This window comes from Salvelinus alpinus, chromosome 30, assembly GCF_045679555.1.
Source record: "Salvelinus alpinus chromosome 30, SLU_Salpinus.1, whole genome shotgun sequence".
Taxonomy (NCBI): Eukaryota; Metazoa; Chordata; class Actinopteri; order Salmoniformes; family Salmonidae; genus Salvelinus; species Salvelinus alpinus.
In genome coordinates, this window is record NC_092115.1 from 10,893,724 (window position 1) to 10,911,055 (window position 17,332).

Consider the following 17,332-nt stretch of genomic DNA (forward strand, 5'->3'; position numbering starts at 1 on the left):
TCTACCAATAGGGGGCAGAGGGAAGAGAACAACAGATCATCCTTTTCAACCACACATCATTTATTACAAGTAAAATATTTCCAAACAATCCATTGATATTACAAGAAAATAGATAAATAAATGCACAAATACATGTTCAACTAAAGAAAATAAATACATACATAAAAATACACAAATAAATGTTAAACTAAAGAAAACAAAATAAAAAAAACTGTTTTTCAACTAAAGATGCCAGATTCGTGCAGCGAAAACAGCGCCTGATAAATACAGAACATAATCACATTTGTCGCAATGTTTCTTAGCTCATATATTCCACAAGTTACATACATATTTATTCCTGAAAAATACGAGTTCAAACTATTTTTTCCACACACGGCAATTACGTCATACAGTGCTAAAGACTTCATTGGATGATAATGAATAGACATTTAGACTCATGCGCCGCTTCTTACCAACATCGAGGTAGGAGAGAAATAAATAGTCAATCCACACCATAAAATGGAGTAATGGTATGAATCCCTTCACACAGGACGTGCAACTAAATGCTTATATTTGGGGAAATCTCAACACTGGTTTCCTTTGCCTGTATCCTTGTAATTTCATCAGCCTCACTGGTTCAAGCAATCTGGATCGATGGGGACATCCAAGCCATATTTTTAACCAACAGATTAGGCAGTCGGGAGCTGTCATAGATACCACCACCCCCTCCACAATTTAGTTTTGCTCCAAACAAGTGGGTCCACCCCAAAGTGATGACAGACACCTGTCTCGATCAATGTGAGAAGACTTGAAATATACAAGATGGCGGTGTACACATTGTTGGATTACTTCACGGATCATAAAAAGTATTTATTTTAATAACAGAGCATTTAAAAAATAAAAATGTCATGGACCCCCTTGCACCCTTTTATGAGACTCCTGTTTCTACAAATAGAGGATGAGGACAGTATCGCCAAACTAAGGTCGGTCTGAAATGTTCTGTGCTACACCAAACAGTACCTAACCGGTAACTCCCAGTATATTAGATAAAAACATTGTTTTGATTAAATCACATTATCTGGTGTTACAATCTGTAGAAGGAATTGAGATATTTCTGGTTAAATGACAGTGTAGGACCTGGTCATTGGGTTCCGTGCGGTTCTAACGTCGGAACCAGATCCAGGTATTGATGAGCCAGAACGCCACGGTGGCGGAGTAGAGAATCACCTCTCGCTTGGAGCGCTCCTTGTTCTCCTCCTCCAGTAGCTGCAGACGTCGGTTCAGCTTCACAATCTGAATAAGCAGGTGAACGTAGTGAATCAGTTTGTTAAGAATGATGATTCATCAGAACAGTTGATTCAGTCCATTCGGTGAATTAAATGAAATTCAGTTTAGTGGATTGAAAACTCCTTATAGAGACCATTTTATTATTTCTTCATTGGGAGAGTGTCAATTCCACATCAATTCAGGACATCCCCAAAATGTCATTTCCTGAACTGAAATGGAATTGACTCAATTTCTGTGAGTCAGACAATTTATCAACTTATACATTTACATACCTATCAGTGGTGGCTGGTGGCACTTTAAAAAGGGGAGGACGGGCTCATAATAATGTCTGGAACTAAATGAATGCAATGTGTTTGATATCTTTCCATTCACTATTATGAGCCATCCTCCCCTCACCAGCCTCCTCTGATACCCATTATGTGTTAGCTAAAGTCATTCATTTGATCAATATATAAATTGGAAGGTAATCAATCATTTAATAAATATATTTGGATAGGAGGGCAACACAGGGTACAATGCTTTGACTACCTGTCGCCGTAATGACGAGGCGTCCACTAAGCCTGAATCGTCAGGGGTCATGTCCATGTCGAGGGCCAAGTGACCAGCCCTACAGGAAACAAAAAGCAGAACATATTTATAATACGACAGAACATAAATGGATTTAACATATATGGAAAAAGTTACATTTGAATAGTTACTGGCTGCAACACTGCAAAAGCCAACATCTATATTCCGAAGTAAAATACGTTTCCCCAAACTGATGGACTGCATTTCCGGCTTGGTTAGTAACATTGTAAATACTTGACTCAGAGCATTTGAATGGACTTTCAACTTTAAAAAACACAGTTCTAGTGGCGCTAAACATGCCATCACCACTCCGAGCTCAGCTTCATTATTGAGAGGGTAAGTACAGGCTAGGTGCCAATACAGCAGTATTTGAGCTAACAGAGGCGATCATGAGCCAACTCTATGCAGTCTAATGCTATTCCATTAGAACACACACACACACACACACACACACACACACACACACACACACACACACACACACACACACACACACACACACACACACACACACACACACACACACACACACACACACACACACACACACACACACACACGCGCGTCAAGAGTCACCTTGATTCAGCGGGAAAAAAGGACAAAGTCATCATGAGAAAATATATATAAAAAAAGGGGCTATTGTAAAAACAGACTGACTGTCTGATGTTCTCCTAGAGAATGACTGATGTCACAAGATAAAATAGACCCAAGGAAATCTGTTGACAGTAGCTACGCACTACAGCTTACTTAGAGATAATATATCTTAATCTCATCCTAGCTTAGAGAAAGCATGAGGCACACACTGACTACTCCTGAAGTATGCACTAGCACACTTTCTCACATAGATGTTATTAACAAGGGTGGAAACTCCTTCCGGTCGATGTTTACACCAGTCTTATGCTTTTAAATCCATGACCGGGAGCGTGCAAGTGCACACACTTAGGAAAAAGGGAGATTTTTTCATTTTCTTTCAGAATGCAACATGTGTGTGGCTGAGGAGATCAAGGGGGTCACCTGCGGTGGATGTCGACCTCCAGGACCTCCAGGACCTGCTGGTAGGCCCGGCGCGTGGTGCATTGGATATAGGACAACAATCCTCCAGCACTGTACTGTAGGTTCACCACGTCCTCAGGGGTACACAGTGGAGGACAGGCACGGAGAGGGGGGGCGACGGGGGACAGGGTTACACTGAGAGAGAGAAGGGGAAAAAAATATAAGAGTGAGATGGAGAGAAGGGAGGGATGGAAAATTGAAAGAAGGTAGAGAGATGGACAAACAGAGGAAGAGAGGCAAAGACATGTCAAGGAATTGAGAGAGATGAAGAGAGAAAGGCATTTCATAGTCTCTCGTGACCAATCACGGCAACGCAGAACCAAATCTAGGCTCCGGCCAACTGCTCGATTTGGTTCTTGGGGGGGGGGGGGGGGGGTGCATCCCCGCAAAATTAGGATTAGTCCAAAACCAGCGCACTGGAAGAATTGTTGCACATTATCCATCAAATCCCAGTCTCCGAGGAAAGACGCAACATTTGAATGTTTCGTCCTCATGAGATTCTTCCTGTGACAGATTACATTTAAATGTTAAAGGGGATACATTTGGCGATAAAGACCCAGAGTCAGATGAACTCATGGACACCATTTTTATTTACATTTTAGTCATTTAGCAGACGCTCTTATCCAGAGCGACTTACAAGACCAATTAGGGTTAAGTGCCTTGCTCAAGGGCACATCAGCAGATTTTTCACTTAGTCGACGAGGGGATTCGAACCAGCGATCCTTTCCAGCGGTTATTTTTACGAATCATGATCTCGCCGAAGTGGTGCTAAGAGTGGGAACAGGGGTTCTAACCGGAAAATTCTCTAATAAACACTGGTTATCTGCAAAATAGTCGCTTTGAAAACATTGTCATATACCTCCATGTTATTAGCATGCAGCATATACAAATATTGTAAAAACGGGGACTTTCCAGAAAGGATGGGGCTAGGAAGGGTCTTTGACAGTGAGTTTGCGTGGACTTGTCTAGTTCAGATTTGAAAGCTTTTTTGCCCCAAGAACCAAATCAAGTAGCTGGCCACGCCAGATCTGGGTGCTGAAATTAGGCATTTCATAACTACGAGAAAGAAAGCGATGACTCGTCCAATGCTTCCCTCACACCTGGGCTGGTGCTTACCTTACGTGGGTTCTGTTGGCCAGGCCGCTCTGGCGGATGCTGGTGGTATCGCTCACAGTGCGCTCCCTCAGCGACCGAGAGTGGACCTGTGTATGAAAAATCAGGGATGTATGATGGGATCGCTATATTTTAATTTTAGCCTTAGATTTGAAAGTGATAGGACTATTTCTGCCTAATTAGAAATGTAGTAACGGATAACTAGGAAGTAACTGGCGGTCCTTAGAGTAAGATACAATTTTTTCTTTGGTCCAATTGGTAGTTAGTCTTGTCTCATCGCTGCAACTCCTGTACAGACTCGGAGCTGTGCGTCCTCCGAAACACAACCCAACCAAGCCGCACTGCTTCTTGACACAATGCCCACTTAACTCGGAAGCCAGCCGCACCAATGTGTCAGAGGAAACACCGTGCACCTGGCGACTGTGTCAGTGTGCACTGCGCCCGGCCTGCCACAAGAGTCGCTAGTGCGCGATGGGACAAGGACATCCTTGCCGGCCAAACCCTCCCCTAACCCGGACGACGCTGCGGCAATTGTGCGCCGCCCCATGGGTCTCCCGGGTCGCGGCCGGCTGCAACAGAGCCTGGACTCGAACTCAGAATCTCTAGTGGCACAGCAAGCAACTGCGATGCAGTGCCTTAGACCACTGCACCACTTGGGAGGCCTGGGTTGGCCTACTTACCCGCTGATTAGTGTTAGCATCGTAGCATGAATAACAATGAAAAACCAGGCCCAGGTTAGCATGCTCCAAATAGAAGGCTCCAAATAGAAAAGCATTTTTTTTTTGTAGAACATTTCTAATTTCTGAGAACCATTTATGGCTCTGTGTAGTTCTAAAGACGTCACACCGTTGACACAAACTCACCCCCTGGTTGGCGTGGGCCTGTGTTGTGGGAGCCTGGTCAGTCTCCAGGGAGTCCAGGGAATGTTCATTGAGGGTGAGTATTCGTGGCGGCGCCTTCATGTCCAGTAAATCCACAGGAGGAGTGGACTGGATCAGGTCTAGGTCTCTGGGCCGGGAGTAACGGGAGTCCCCATCGTCCCCTGGAGATGGCGGAAGGAGGACAGTGTCATGTTCATTAGTCAACAAACGGAAGAAAACAGACTGAAACAGGGGAGGACTAGCTGGACTTGTCAGCACAATGGCTCAACAGGCATTTGGACTGACCTACTGACAACCAGATGGCTCTGTCCAGGTTTCCCCACAGACAACCAGATGGCTCTCTCCAGGTTTCCCCACAGACAACCAGATGGCTCTGTCCAGGTGTCCCCACAGACAACCAGATGGCTCTCTCCAGGTTTCCCCACAGACAACCAGATGGCTCTGTCCAGGTTTCCCCACAGACAACCAGATGGCTCTCTCCAGGTTTCCCCACAGACAACCAGATGGCTCTCTGCAGGTTTCCCCACAGACAACCAGATGGCTCTGTCCAGGTTTCCCCACAGACAACCAGATGGCTCTCTCCAGGTTTCCCCACAGACAACCAGATGGCTCTCTTCAGGTTTCCCTACAAAACCACCCTGACAACCAGATGGCTCTGTCCAGAGAGCAGACACCGCTCACCTGCTATCACAATCCTCTCTGGTACATGTATCATGTAGACCAGGGGCTCCAAAACCTTTTCCCTCCGGCCCCACTTCCAGGATTGGGGAACATCCCGCATCACGTCTATTCCCATACGCACAAGCATTGTTCATGACACAAACTGCTCACACCACTCATTGGCGTAAAGAATTAGACAGATTTAAACCTACTTTTCTACAATTCTACACATGTTTCCATGTCTAATGTGCATTAATGTGATAGGAGTGACTCAAACATGACAACAAAATCTATGGGATAAAATAACTAGCAAAAAAAACATTAGCTGACATGAGCAAGTTGATCTGGACTTTTCTGACAAGTTATAAATAGCTCTCTAAGTTCTGCAATGACTGACATGACAAGAGGAAATGATGATGCACTACCCAATTTAGAAAATGCACCTTGTGCATTCTACTATTACAACTTTCAAGAGTAAGTTGAAAGCCGGACGGAGTTCCTTTTCTACGGGTGTCTAATCAATTGTGCTATGTGTTTTTTTTTTGCGTTATTTGTAACTTATTTTGTAAATAATGTTTCTGCCACGCTCAAAAAAGAGCTTCTGGATATCAGGACAGAGATCACTCACCTCGGATTCGACAAAGATTTTTTCTTCAACAAGCAGGACGCACAGGATGTACTTCAGACACCCGACAAGGCTGAAATCGCCGTCATTGGCAGGAGAAAGAGACGCAGGTACAGAAGACACAGAGCGGGGTGCCTCGTAAGGATCCGCAGAAGGCAAGTGGGAAAGCTGCCGTTACCGTCAATATTACTTGCCAAAGTGCAATCATTGGACAATAAATTAGACAAGATACGATCACGAATATCCCACCAACGGGACATCAGAAACTGTAACATCTTGTGTTTCACGGAATCGTGGCTGAATGACGACATGGATATTCAGCTAGTGGGATATACGTTGCACCGGCAAGATAGAACAGCACACTCCGGTTAGATGAGAGGAGGCGGTCTGTGCATATTTGTAAACAACAGCTGGTTCACAATCTTAGGAAGTCTCTAGATTTTGCTCGCCTGAAGTAGAGTATCTTATAATAAAATGTAGACCAAACTCTTGGCAAATAGTGTTCATCCATACTTTTTGTGGCTGTTTATTTACCACTACAGACAGATGCTGGCACTAAGACTGCACTCAGTCAGCTGTATAAGGAAATAAGCAAACAGGAAACCGCTCACCCAGACGCGGCGCTCCTAGTGGCCGGGGATTTTAATGCAGGGAAACTTAAATCAGTTCTACAGTTTTGCTATCACAGATTGGGATATGTTCCGGGATTCTTCCGATGGCACATCAGTCACTGGCTTTATCATTAAGTGCATCGAAGACGTCGTCCCCACAGTGACTGTACGTACATACCCCAACCAGAAGCCATGGATTACAGGCAACATTCGCACTGAGCTAAAGGGTAGAGCTGCCGCTTTCAAGGTACGGGACTCTAACCCGGAAGCTTATAAGAAATCCTGCTATGCCCTCCGACAAACCATCAAACAGGCAAAGCGCTGATACAGGGCTAAGATTGAATCGTACTACACCGGCTCCGACGCTCATCTTATGTGGCAGGGCTTGCAAACTATTACAGACTACAAAGGGAAGCACAGCCGCGAGCTGCCCAGTGATACGAGCGTACCAGATGAGCTAAATTACATTTACATTTTTACATTTAAGTCATTTAGCAGACGCTCTTATCCAGAGCGACTTACAAATTGGTACATTCACCTTATGATATCCAGTGGAACAACCACTTTACAATAGTGCATCTAACTCTTTTAAGGGGGGGGGGTTAGAAGGATTACTTTATCCTATCCTAGGTATTCCTTAAAGAGGTGGGGTTTCAGGTGTCTCCGGAAGGTGGTGATTGACTCCGCTGACCTGGCGTCGTGAGGGAGTTTGTTCCACCATTGGGGTGCCAGAGCAGCGAACAGTTTTGACTGGGCTGAGCGGGAACTGTACTTCCTCAGAGGTAGGGAGGCGAGCAGGCCAGAGGTGGATGAACGCAGTGCCCTTGTTTGGGTGTAGGGCCTGATCAGAGCCTGAAGGTACGGAGGTGCCGTTCCCCTCACAGCTCCGTAGGCAAGCACCATGGTCTTGTAGCGGATGCGAGCTTCAACTGGAAGCCAGTGGAGAGAGCGGAGGAGCGGGGTGACGTGAGAGAACTTGGGAAAGTTGAACACCAGACGGGCTGCGGCGTTCTGGATGAGTTGTAGGGGTTTAATGGCACAGGCAGGGAGCCCAGCCAACAGCGAGTTGCAGTAATCCAGACGGGAGATGACAAGTGCCTGGATTAGGACCTGCGCCGCTTCCTGCGTGAGGCAGGGTCGTACTCTGCGAATGTTGTAGAGCATGAACCTACAGGAACGGGTCACCGCCTTGATGTTAGTTGAGAACGACAGGGTGTTGTCCAGGATCACGCCAAGGTTCTTAGCACTCTGGGAGGAGGACACAATGGAGTTGTCAACCGTGATGGCGAGATCATGGAACGGGCAGTCCTTCCCCGGGAGGAAGAGCAGCTCCGTCTTGCCGAGGTTCAGCTTGAGGTGGTGATCCGTCATCCACACTGATATGTCTGCCAGACATGCAGAGATGCGATTCACCACCTGGTTATCAGAGGGGGGAAAGGAGAAGATTAATTGTGTGTCGTCTGCATAGCAATGATAGGAGAGACCATGTGAGGATATGACAGAGCCAAGTGACTTGGTGTATAGCGAGAATAGGAGAGGGCCTAGAACAGAGCCCTGGGGGACACCAGTGGTGAGAGCACGTGGTGCGGAGACAGATTCTCGCCACGCCACCTGGTAGGAGCGACCTGTCAGGTAGGACGCAATCCAAGCGTGGGCCGCGCCGGAGATGCCCAGCTCGGAGAGGGTGGAGAGGAGGATCTGATGGTTCACAGTATCAAAGGCAGCCGATAGGTCTAGAAGGATGAGAGCAGAGGAGAGAGAGTTAGCTTTAGCAGTGCGGAGCGCCTCCGTGACACAGAGAAGAGCAGTCTCAGTTGAATGACTAGTCTTGAAACCTGACTGATTTGGATCAAGAAGGTCATTCTGAGAGAGATAGCAGGAGAGCTGGCCAAGGACGGCACGTTCAAGAGTTTTGGAGAGAAAAGAAAGAAGGGATACTGGTCTGTAGTTGTTGACATCGGAGGGATCGAGTGTAGGTTTTTTCAGAAGGGGTGCAACTCTCGCTCTCTTGAAGACGGAAGGGACGTAGCCAGCGGTCAAGGATGAGTTGATGAGCGAGGTGAGGTAAGGGAGAAGGTCTCCGGAAATGGTCTGGAGAGGAGAGGAGGGGATAGGGTCAAGCGGGCAGGTTGTTGGGCGGCCGGCCGTCACAAGACGCGAGATTTCATCTGGAGAGAGAGGGGAGAAAGAGGTCAAAGCACAGGGTAGGGCAGTGTGAGCAGAACCAGCGGTGTCGTTTGACTTAGCAAACGAGGATCGGATGTCGTCGACCTTCTTTTCAAAATGGTTGACGAAGTCATCAGCAGAGAGGGAGGAGGGGGGAGGAGGGGGAGGAGGATTCAGGAGGGAGGAGAAGGTGGCAAAGAGCTTCCTAGGGTTAGAGGCAGATGCTTGGAATTTAGAGTGGTAGAAATTAGCTTTAGCAGCAGAGACAGAAGAGGAGAATGTAGAGAGGAGGGAGTGAAAGGATGCCAGGTCCGCAGGGAGGCGAGTTTTCCTCCATTTCCGCTCGGCTGCCCGGAGCCCTGTTCTAAATCACTTCTATGCTCACTTCAAGGCAAGCAACAGTGAGGCATGCATGAGAGCATCAGCTGTTCCGGATGACTGTGTGATCACGCTCTCCTTAGCCGACGTGAGTAAGACCTTTAAACAGGTCAACATTCACAAGGCCGCAGGGCCAGACGGATTACCAGGACATGTGCTCCAGGCATGTGCTGACCAACTGGCAGGTGTCTTCACTGACATTTTCAACATGTCGCTGATTTGAATCTGTAATACCAACATGTTTCAAACAGACCACCATAGTCCCTGGGCCCAAGAACAGTAAGGCAACCTGCCTAAATGACTACAGACCCGTAGCACTCACATCCGTAGCCATGAAGTGCTTTGAAAGGCTGGTAATGGCTCACATTAACAACATTATCCCAGAGACCCACACCAATTTGCATACAGCCCAAACAGATCCACAGATGATGCAATCTCTATTGCACTCCACACTGCCCTTTCCTACCTGGACAAAAGGAACACCTATGTGAGAATGCTATTCAACGACTACAGCTCAGCGTTCAACACCATAGTACCCTCAAAGCTCATCACTAAGCTAAGGATCCTGGGACTAAACACCTCCCTCTGCAACTGGATCCTGGACTTCCTGACGGGCCTCAGGGGTTGTGCTCAGTCCCCTCCTGTACTCCCTGTTCACTCATGACTGCACGGACAGGCACGACTCCAACACCATCATTAAGTTTGCCAGTGACACAACAGTGGTAGGCCTGATCACCAACAACGACGAGACAGCCTACAGGGAAGAGGTCAGAGACCTGGCCGTGTGGTGCAAGGACAACAATCTCTCCCTCAACGTGGTCAAGACAAAGGAGATGATTGTGGACTACAGGAAAAAGAGGACCGAGCACGCCCCCATTCTCATCAAGGGGGCTGCAGTGGAGCAGGTTGAGCGCTTCAAGTTCCTTGGTGTCCAAATCACCAACAAACTAACATGGTCGAAACACACCAAGACAGTCGTGAAGAGGGCACAACAAAACCTATTCCCCCTCAGGAGACTAAAAAGATTTGGCATGGGTCCTCAGATCCTCAAAAGGTTCTACAGCTGCACCATCGGAGCATGCTGACGGGTTGCATCCCTGCCTGGTATGGCAACTGCTCGGCCTCCGACCGCAAGGCACTACTGAGGGTAGTGCGTACGGCCCAGTACATCACTGGGGCTAAGCTGCCTGCCATTCAGGACCTCTACACCAGGTGATGTCAGAGGAAGGCCCTAAAAATTCTAAGACCACAGCCACCCAAGTCATAGAATGTTCTCTCTACTACCGCATGGTACCAGAGCGCCAAGTCTAGGACCAAAGGGCTTCTCAACAGTTTTTATCCCCAAGCCATAAGACTCCTGAACAAGTAATCAAATGGCTATCCGGATGCATTCTCCCCCCCCACCCCTCTTTTACGCTGCTGCTACTCTCTGTTTATCATATATGCAGTCATTTTAACCATACCTACATGTACATACTACATCAATTAGCCCTACTAACCGGTGCCTGTTTTTAGCCTCAATACTGTATTTCACCTTTATTTAACCATATAGCCTCGCAACTGTTATTTTTCACTGTTGTTTTTATTTCTTTACTTTTCACATAATACCAATTTTTTTACATTTTTTTAATTGCACTGTTGGTTAGGGCCTGTAAGTAAGCATTTCACTGTAAGGTCCACAGCTGTTGTATTCAGTGGGGCGGCAGGTAGCCTAGTGGTTAGAGCATTGGACTAGTAGCCGGAAGGTTGCAAGATCGAATTTCCGAGCTGACAAGGTAAAAATCTGTCGTTCTGCCCCTGAACAAGGCAGTTAACCCACTGTTCCTAGGCCGTCATTGAAAATAAGAATTTGTTCTTTACTGACTTGCCAACTGTAGATAAATAAAGGTAAAATAATAACATTTGGCGCACGTGACAAATAAACTTTGATTTGATTCCCAAACCATCACAACTGGGTTGAGGTCGGGTGATTGCGGAGGCCAGGTCATCTGATGCAGCACTCCATCACTCTCCTTCTTGGTAAAATAGCACTTACACAGCCTGGAGGTGTGTTGGGTCATTGTCCTGTTGAAAAACAAATGATAATCCCGCTAAGCGCAAACCAGATGGGATGGCGTATCACTGCAGAATGCTGTGGTAGCCATGCTAGTTAAGTGAGCCTTGAATTCTAAATAAATCAGACAGTGTCACCAGCAAAGCACCATCACACCTCCTCCTCCATGCTTCACAGTGGGAAATACACATGCTGAGATCGTCTCACAAAGACATGGCGGTTGGAACCAAAAATCTCCAATTTGGACTCCAGACTAAAGGACACATTTCCACCGGTCTAATATCCATTGCTCGTGTTTCTTGGCCCAAGCAAGTCTCTTCTTATTATTGGTGTCCTTTAGTAGTGGTTCTTTGCAGCAATTCCATCATGGAGGCCTGATTCACACAGTCTCCTCTGAACAGTTGATGTTGAGATGTCTGTTACTTCTACTCTGAAGCATTTATTTGGGCTGCAATTTCTGAGGCTGGTAACTCTAAGGAACTTATCCTCTGCAGCAGAGGTAACTCTGGGTCTTCCATTCCTGTGGCGGTCCTCATGAGAGACAGTTTTAAATCAAATCAAATTTTATTGGTCACACACATGGTTAGCAGATGTTAATGCGACTGTAGCGAAATGCTTGTGCTTCTAGTTCCGACCATGCAGTAATATCCAACAAGTAATCTAACAATTTCACAACAACTACCTTTTGCACACAAGTGTAAAGGAATGAATAAGAATATGTACATATAAATACATGTATGAGCGATGGCCGTGCAACATAGGCAAGATGCAGTAGATGGTAGAGTACAGTATATCCATATGAGATGAGTAATGTAGGGTATGTAAACATTATATAAAGTGGCATTGTTTAAAGTGACAGGTGATACAGTTATTACATGCAATTTTTAATGATTAAATTGGCTAGATGCACAATCGAGAGATGCACAATCGAGAGCATCCTGTCGGGCTGTATCACCGCCTGGTACGGCAACTGCTCCGCCCACAACTTTCAAGAAGGCACATCTGTTAATTGAAATGCATTCCATGTGACTACCTCATGAATCTGGTTGAGAGAATGCCAAGAGTGTGCAAAGCTGTCATCAAGGCAAAGGGTGGCTATTTGAAGAATCTCAAATATAAAATATATTTAGATTTGTTTAACACTTTTTGGTTACTACATGATTCCATATGTGTTATTTCATAGTTTTAATGTCTTCACTATTATTCTACAATGTAGAAAATAGTAAAAATAAAGAAGACCCCTTGAAATCAGTAGGTGTTCTAAAACCTTTGACCGGTAGTGTATATAAATCAAAATATAACTTTTTTTTTGTTGGGGGGCGCCCCTCCCCACAATTTGGGAACGACTGATGTAAACCACACACTGCTCACCTGCTATCACAATCCTCTCTGGTACATGCATCATGTGGGGGGCCAGGGGCTGAGACAGCAGCCCATGTTGGTTTTCGGGGGCCACTTTGAGTGTGTCGGGGATGCGCATGCGCTGGCTGATGCCCTCGGTGTACTCCAGCTCATAGTGGATACGATTCATCTCTGCCTCTTCCGAAGAGGGGAAGGTTGCCCCACTCATCCAGCCTTGTAATAACAACATCAAAAGCCTCAATTATCAAACATTTATAAAAATTGCTCATATGTTAACATTTAGGTCAATGGATTTTAAGGGCTTGCCCTAAAAAAGGAATGCAATTTGCCATTTATATGCAATTTAACCAACTGTGTTGATAACAGGGCATTTGATATAGCATAATGATTTCATGGATTTATTGCATTCTACACATTATTGACATTCTTGTGCATTCCTGATATGTTTAATACCAAATCATAATCAAATAATGATGACTGCATTTCCTAGTTAAATGATCATGTAGGCTACCATTTATGTGGGCTAACTAACATAGTGATGTTTCTTGTAATTCTGGTTATTAATAGCCTGATACCTCTGCTTAATCCAAAACAAGCTGATCATGGTTTTATTTATACTGAACAAAAATATAAATGTAAAGGGTTGGTCCCATGTTTCATGAGCTAAAACAAAAAGTCCCAGACATTTTTCCATATGCACAAAATGCGTATTTTGTGCACACGTGTTTATATCCCTGTTAGTGAACATTTCTCCTTTGCCAAGATAATCCATCCACCTGACAGGTGTGGCATATCAAGAAGATGATTAAACAGCAAGATCATTACACAGGTACAACTTGTGCTGGGGACAATAAAAGGCCACTCTAAAATGTGCAGTTTTGTCACACAACACAATTCCACAGATGTCTCTGTTTTTGAGTGCGCTAACAATTGGCATGCTGACTGCAGGAATGTCCACCAGAGCTGCTGCCAGAGAAATTGTTAATTTCTCTACCATAAGCCGCCTACAATGTTGTTTTAGAGAATTTGGCAGTACGTCCACCGGCTTCACAACCGCAGACCACGTGTAACCACGCCAGCCCAGGACCTCCACATCTGGCTTCCTCACCTGCGGGATGGTCTGAGACCAGCCACCCAGACAGCTGATTAAACTTTCTGAATAATTTCTGCACAAACTGTCTCAGGGAAGCTCATATTTTTTATAAATGTTTTATTTAACCTTTATTTATCTGTGTGCTTGCCGTCCTCAGCAAGGTCTTGACCTGACTGCAGTTTGGCGTCATAACCGACTTCAGTGGGCAAATGCTCACCTTCGATGGCCACTAGCACACTGGCGAAGTCTGCTCTTCACGGATTAATCCCAGTTTCAACTGTACCAGGCAGCTGGCAGACAGCGTGTATGGTGTCGTGTGGGTGAGCGGTTTACTGACGTCAACGTTGTGAACAGAGAGCCTGGTGGTGGTGGTGGGGTTATGGTATGGGAAGGCATAAGCTACGGACAACAAGAACAATTGCATTTTATTGATGGCAATTTGAATGCACAGACATAACGTGACGAAATCCTGAGGCCCATTGTTATGTCATTTATCCGCCGCCATCACCATGTTTCAGCATGATAATGCACGGCCTCATGTTGCAAGGATCTGTACACAATTTATGGAAGCTGAAAATGTCCCAGTTCTTCCATGGCCTGCATACTCACCAGACATGTAACCCATTGAGCACGTTTGGGATGCTCTGGATCGATGTGTACGACACAGTGTTCCAGTTCCCGCCAATATCCAGCAACTTCGCACAGCCATTGAAGAGGAGTGGGACAACATTCCACAGGCCACAATCGACAGCCTGATCAACTCTATACGTTGCATGAGGCAAATGGTGGTCATACCAGAAAATTACTGGTTTTCTGATCCACACCCCAACTTTTTTTTAAAGGTATCTGTGACCAACAGATGCATATCTGTATTCCCAGTCATGTGAAATCCATAGATTAGGGCCTAATGTATTTATTTCCATTGACTTATATGAACTGTAACTCAGTAAAATCGTTGAAATTGTTGCATGTTGCGTTTATTTTTTTTTGGTGTAGCTACGGAATTGTAAAGCAATATGTGATGGCTCCATATCTGGTGTTATGGCTTAGTTAATGGAAAACTATGCCACATTTTTCTACTAACCTGGTCTTGGCGATACTTTCTTTGTTCTCGATTTGGAAGAAAAGTGTATCTCATAAATGTCCTTGTCCAGTTGCAAGTGGTTCTACAAAAAAACAGAAAATTCAGAAAGATATTAAATCCATGTTTTGTACCGCATGAGGGGGTTCCTTGTCATTTTAGCTGCCTGCACATCTAGCATTCCCCAGCATCTTTGCAGGAACTAGTTGCTTCTGTGACACCCCCGCAGCCACATGTAGAAGTAGATGACAGCCATCACACAGTGCGACCAAAACAAAGATATGCACACATGCCAGTTCTCACTCACTACACTGTAGCTAGGTTTTATTGCATTCTATAAATTGACATTCTTGTTACCAACTCCTAATCAAGTCATAATGACTTCATGCAAAATGAACACGTAGGCTACCATTTTAATTATGTATTTTTTTTAACCTTTTTTAACTAGGCAAGTCAATTAAGAACAAATTGGTATTTATAATGACGGCCTACCCCAGCCTTTCCCTAACCGGGACGACGCTGGGCCAATTTTGCACAGCCCTATGGGACTCCTGATCACAGCTGGTTGTGATACAGCCCGGGATCGAACCAGTGTCTGCAGTGACGCCTCTAGCACTGAAATGCAGTGCCTTAGACCACTGCACCACTCGGGTTAACTGTTGTTTGTTTTCCTACTTATGGTTAATAATAGCCAGATACCTCATGCTTAATCCTAAACAAACATGGACTGAAATTAGCTCAAACGAATTGTCTTAACGTGCTATTCAGAATCCTTGGGACGTCTCCCCCAAACGAAGTTGATATTGCAAATGGTTATGGTTAGGTAAGGGTTAATGTTAGGGTTTAGGATATGGACGTCCCAAGGATCCCAAGTAGCAATGGCATTGGCTCAACTGCGTGGGTCATACAGTGGATTACTTGACCATTACAGGCAGTAAACAATAACGCTGGAAACACCGTGTGGCTGTGATATTTGAGACTCGTATCAAACAATGACAACTAGTGTGAAGATATTACAAATACTAACTAGTTAACATTTTCAGTTTTCCCCCGTCAGGCTAGCTAGCTATTTGAAAGTCTAACCAGGTAACGTTAGCTATATTGTTTCGACGCTTTGCAACCGAAAGCCAACAGGGCATTCAGTCGTCGGCTGACTGGAGAATGTAGATTGATTGTAGAATTGTAGTAAGAAAAGCCAGACGAAATATTTTTTTTTTGCTAACGGTAAACGCTAACAAAGGCGTGCATGCCAAATAATTATTGTTGCAAGTAACTATAGCTAGCTAACTGGCTTGACGTGGAAGCTTGAAGTTAGCTACATACATTCTCACGACGGTGAAGGCTAAATATTCAGACACTTACCTGTTGTATTGCTTCGTCCAACTGCAGATTTCATAAGCTAAATGATTACATTTAATTCGTGTGTTTATGTTCTCCGTGTGCTGCTCATCATCATCAACCAACCGCATGAACCTGTAGTAGTCGACAAGACCGGGTAGGGGAGTACCAGCTAGTTACGAAATGTTAGCACATCGCTGTAGCGTCATTCATTCACTGTAGTAGTAATGGCAAACCAATCATTGTGTCAACGGTGTCGTATCTTACTATCTTCAAAAGGGCATTTCGAACTTAGCACATTGCTAACGCTAGACATTACTTGACATGTTTCACTAACTGGTGTGAGTTTGCATGAGTTAACTTAGTAGCCTAGTTACTAACAACACATCTTTCAACTCGAGGACAAAATCACATATACACTGAGTGTATAAAACATTAAGGAGACCTTCTCTTTCCATGACAGACTGACCAGGTGAAAGCTAGCTATGATCACTTATTGATGTCACTTGCTAAATCCATGTCAGTCAGTGTTGATGAAGTGTAGGATACAGTTTAAATAATTATTTTTAAGCCTTGAGACAATTGAGACATGGATTGTGTATGTGTGTTATTCAGAGGGTGAATGGGAAAGACTCAGGGTACTCTTCCTGGGGTCCTGCAAAATTAAGGCAGTTTTACAATTTTAAAAACATTACAATACATTCACAGATTTCACAACACACTGTGCCCTCAGAGCCCTACTCCACCACTGCCGCATATCTACAATACAAAATCCATAGGTATGTGTGTGTGTAGTGCATATGTTATCGTGTGTATGCATGTGCCTGGGCTCCCGAGTGGTGCAGCGGTCTAAGGCACTGCATCTCAGTGCTAGAGCCGTCACTACAGTCCCTGGTTCAATTCCAGGCTGTATCACATCCGGCTGTGAAGAACTGCAAAACTGCTGGGTTTTTCATGCTCAACTGTTTCCTGTGTGTATCAAGAACCCAAAGGACACCCAGCCAACTTGGCATAACTGTGGGAAGCATTGGGGCGGCAGGTAGCCTAGTGGTTAGACTGTTGTGCCAGTAACCGAAAGGTTGCTC

General features: G+C 45.2%; 1 protein-coding gene across 4 annotated transcripts; it reads right to left on the minus strand.

The window, feature by feature from the left end:
* Nucleotides 1-39: 39 nt before the first annotated feature.
* Nucleotides 40-16,639, minus strand: LOC139560426 (mitochondrial fission factor homolog A-like). Of its 4 annotated transcripts, XM_071377186.1 has the most exons (9): nt 16,272-16,639; nt 14,913-14,994; nt 14,046-14,227; nt 12,745-12,948; nt 4,863-5,041; nt 4,003-4,088; nt 2,848-3,021; nt 1,795-1,873; nt 40-1,272 (listed from the first exon to the last, which is right to left on the minus strand). In XM_071377186.1, exons 4-9 carry the CDS (start codon nt 12,941-12,943, stop codon nt 1,141-1,143), a joined length of 849 nt encoding a protein of 282 aa, XP_071233287.1. In that variant the 5' UTR covers nt 12,944-12,948; nt 14,046-14,227; nt 14,913-14,994; nt 16,272-16,639; the 3' UTR covers nt 40-1,140. The 4 variants fall into 4 exon arrangements, with proteins under 4 accessions (XP_071233287.1, XP_071233286.1, XP_071233285.1 ...); XM_071377185.1 differs by lacking the exon at nt 14,046-14,227 and having other exon boundaries at nt 16,272-16,636; XM_071377184.1 differs by lacking the exons at nt 14,046-14,227; nt 14,913-14,994 and having other exon boundaries at nt 16,272-16,638.
* Nucleotides 16,640-17,332: the final 693 nt, after the last annotated feature.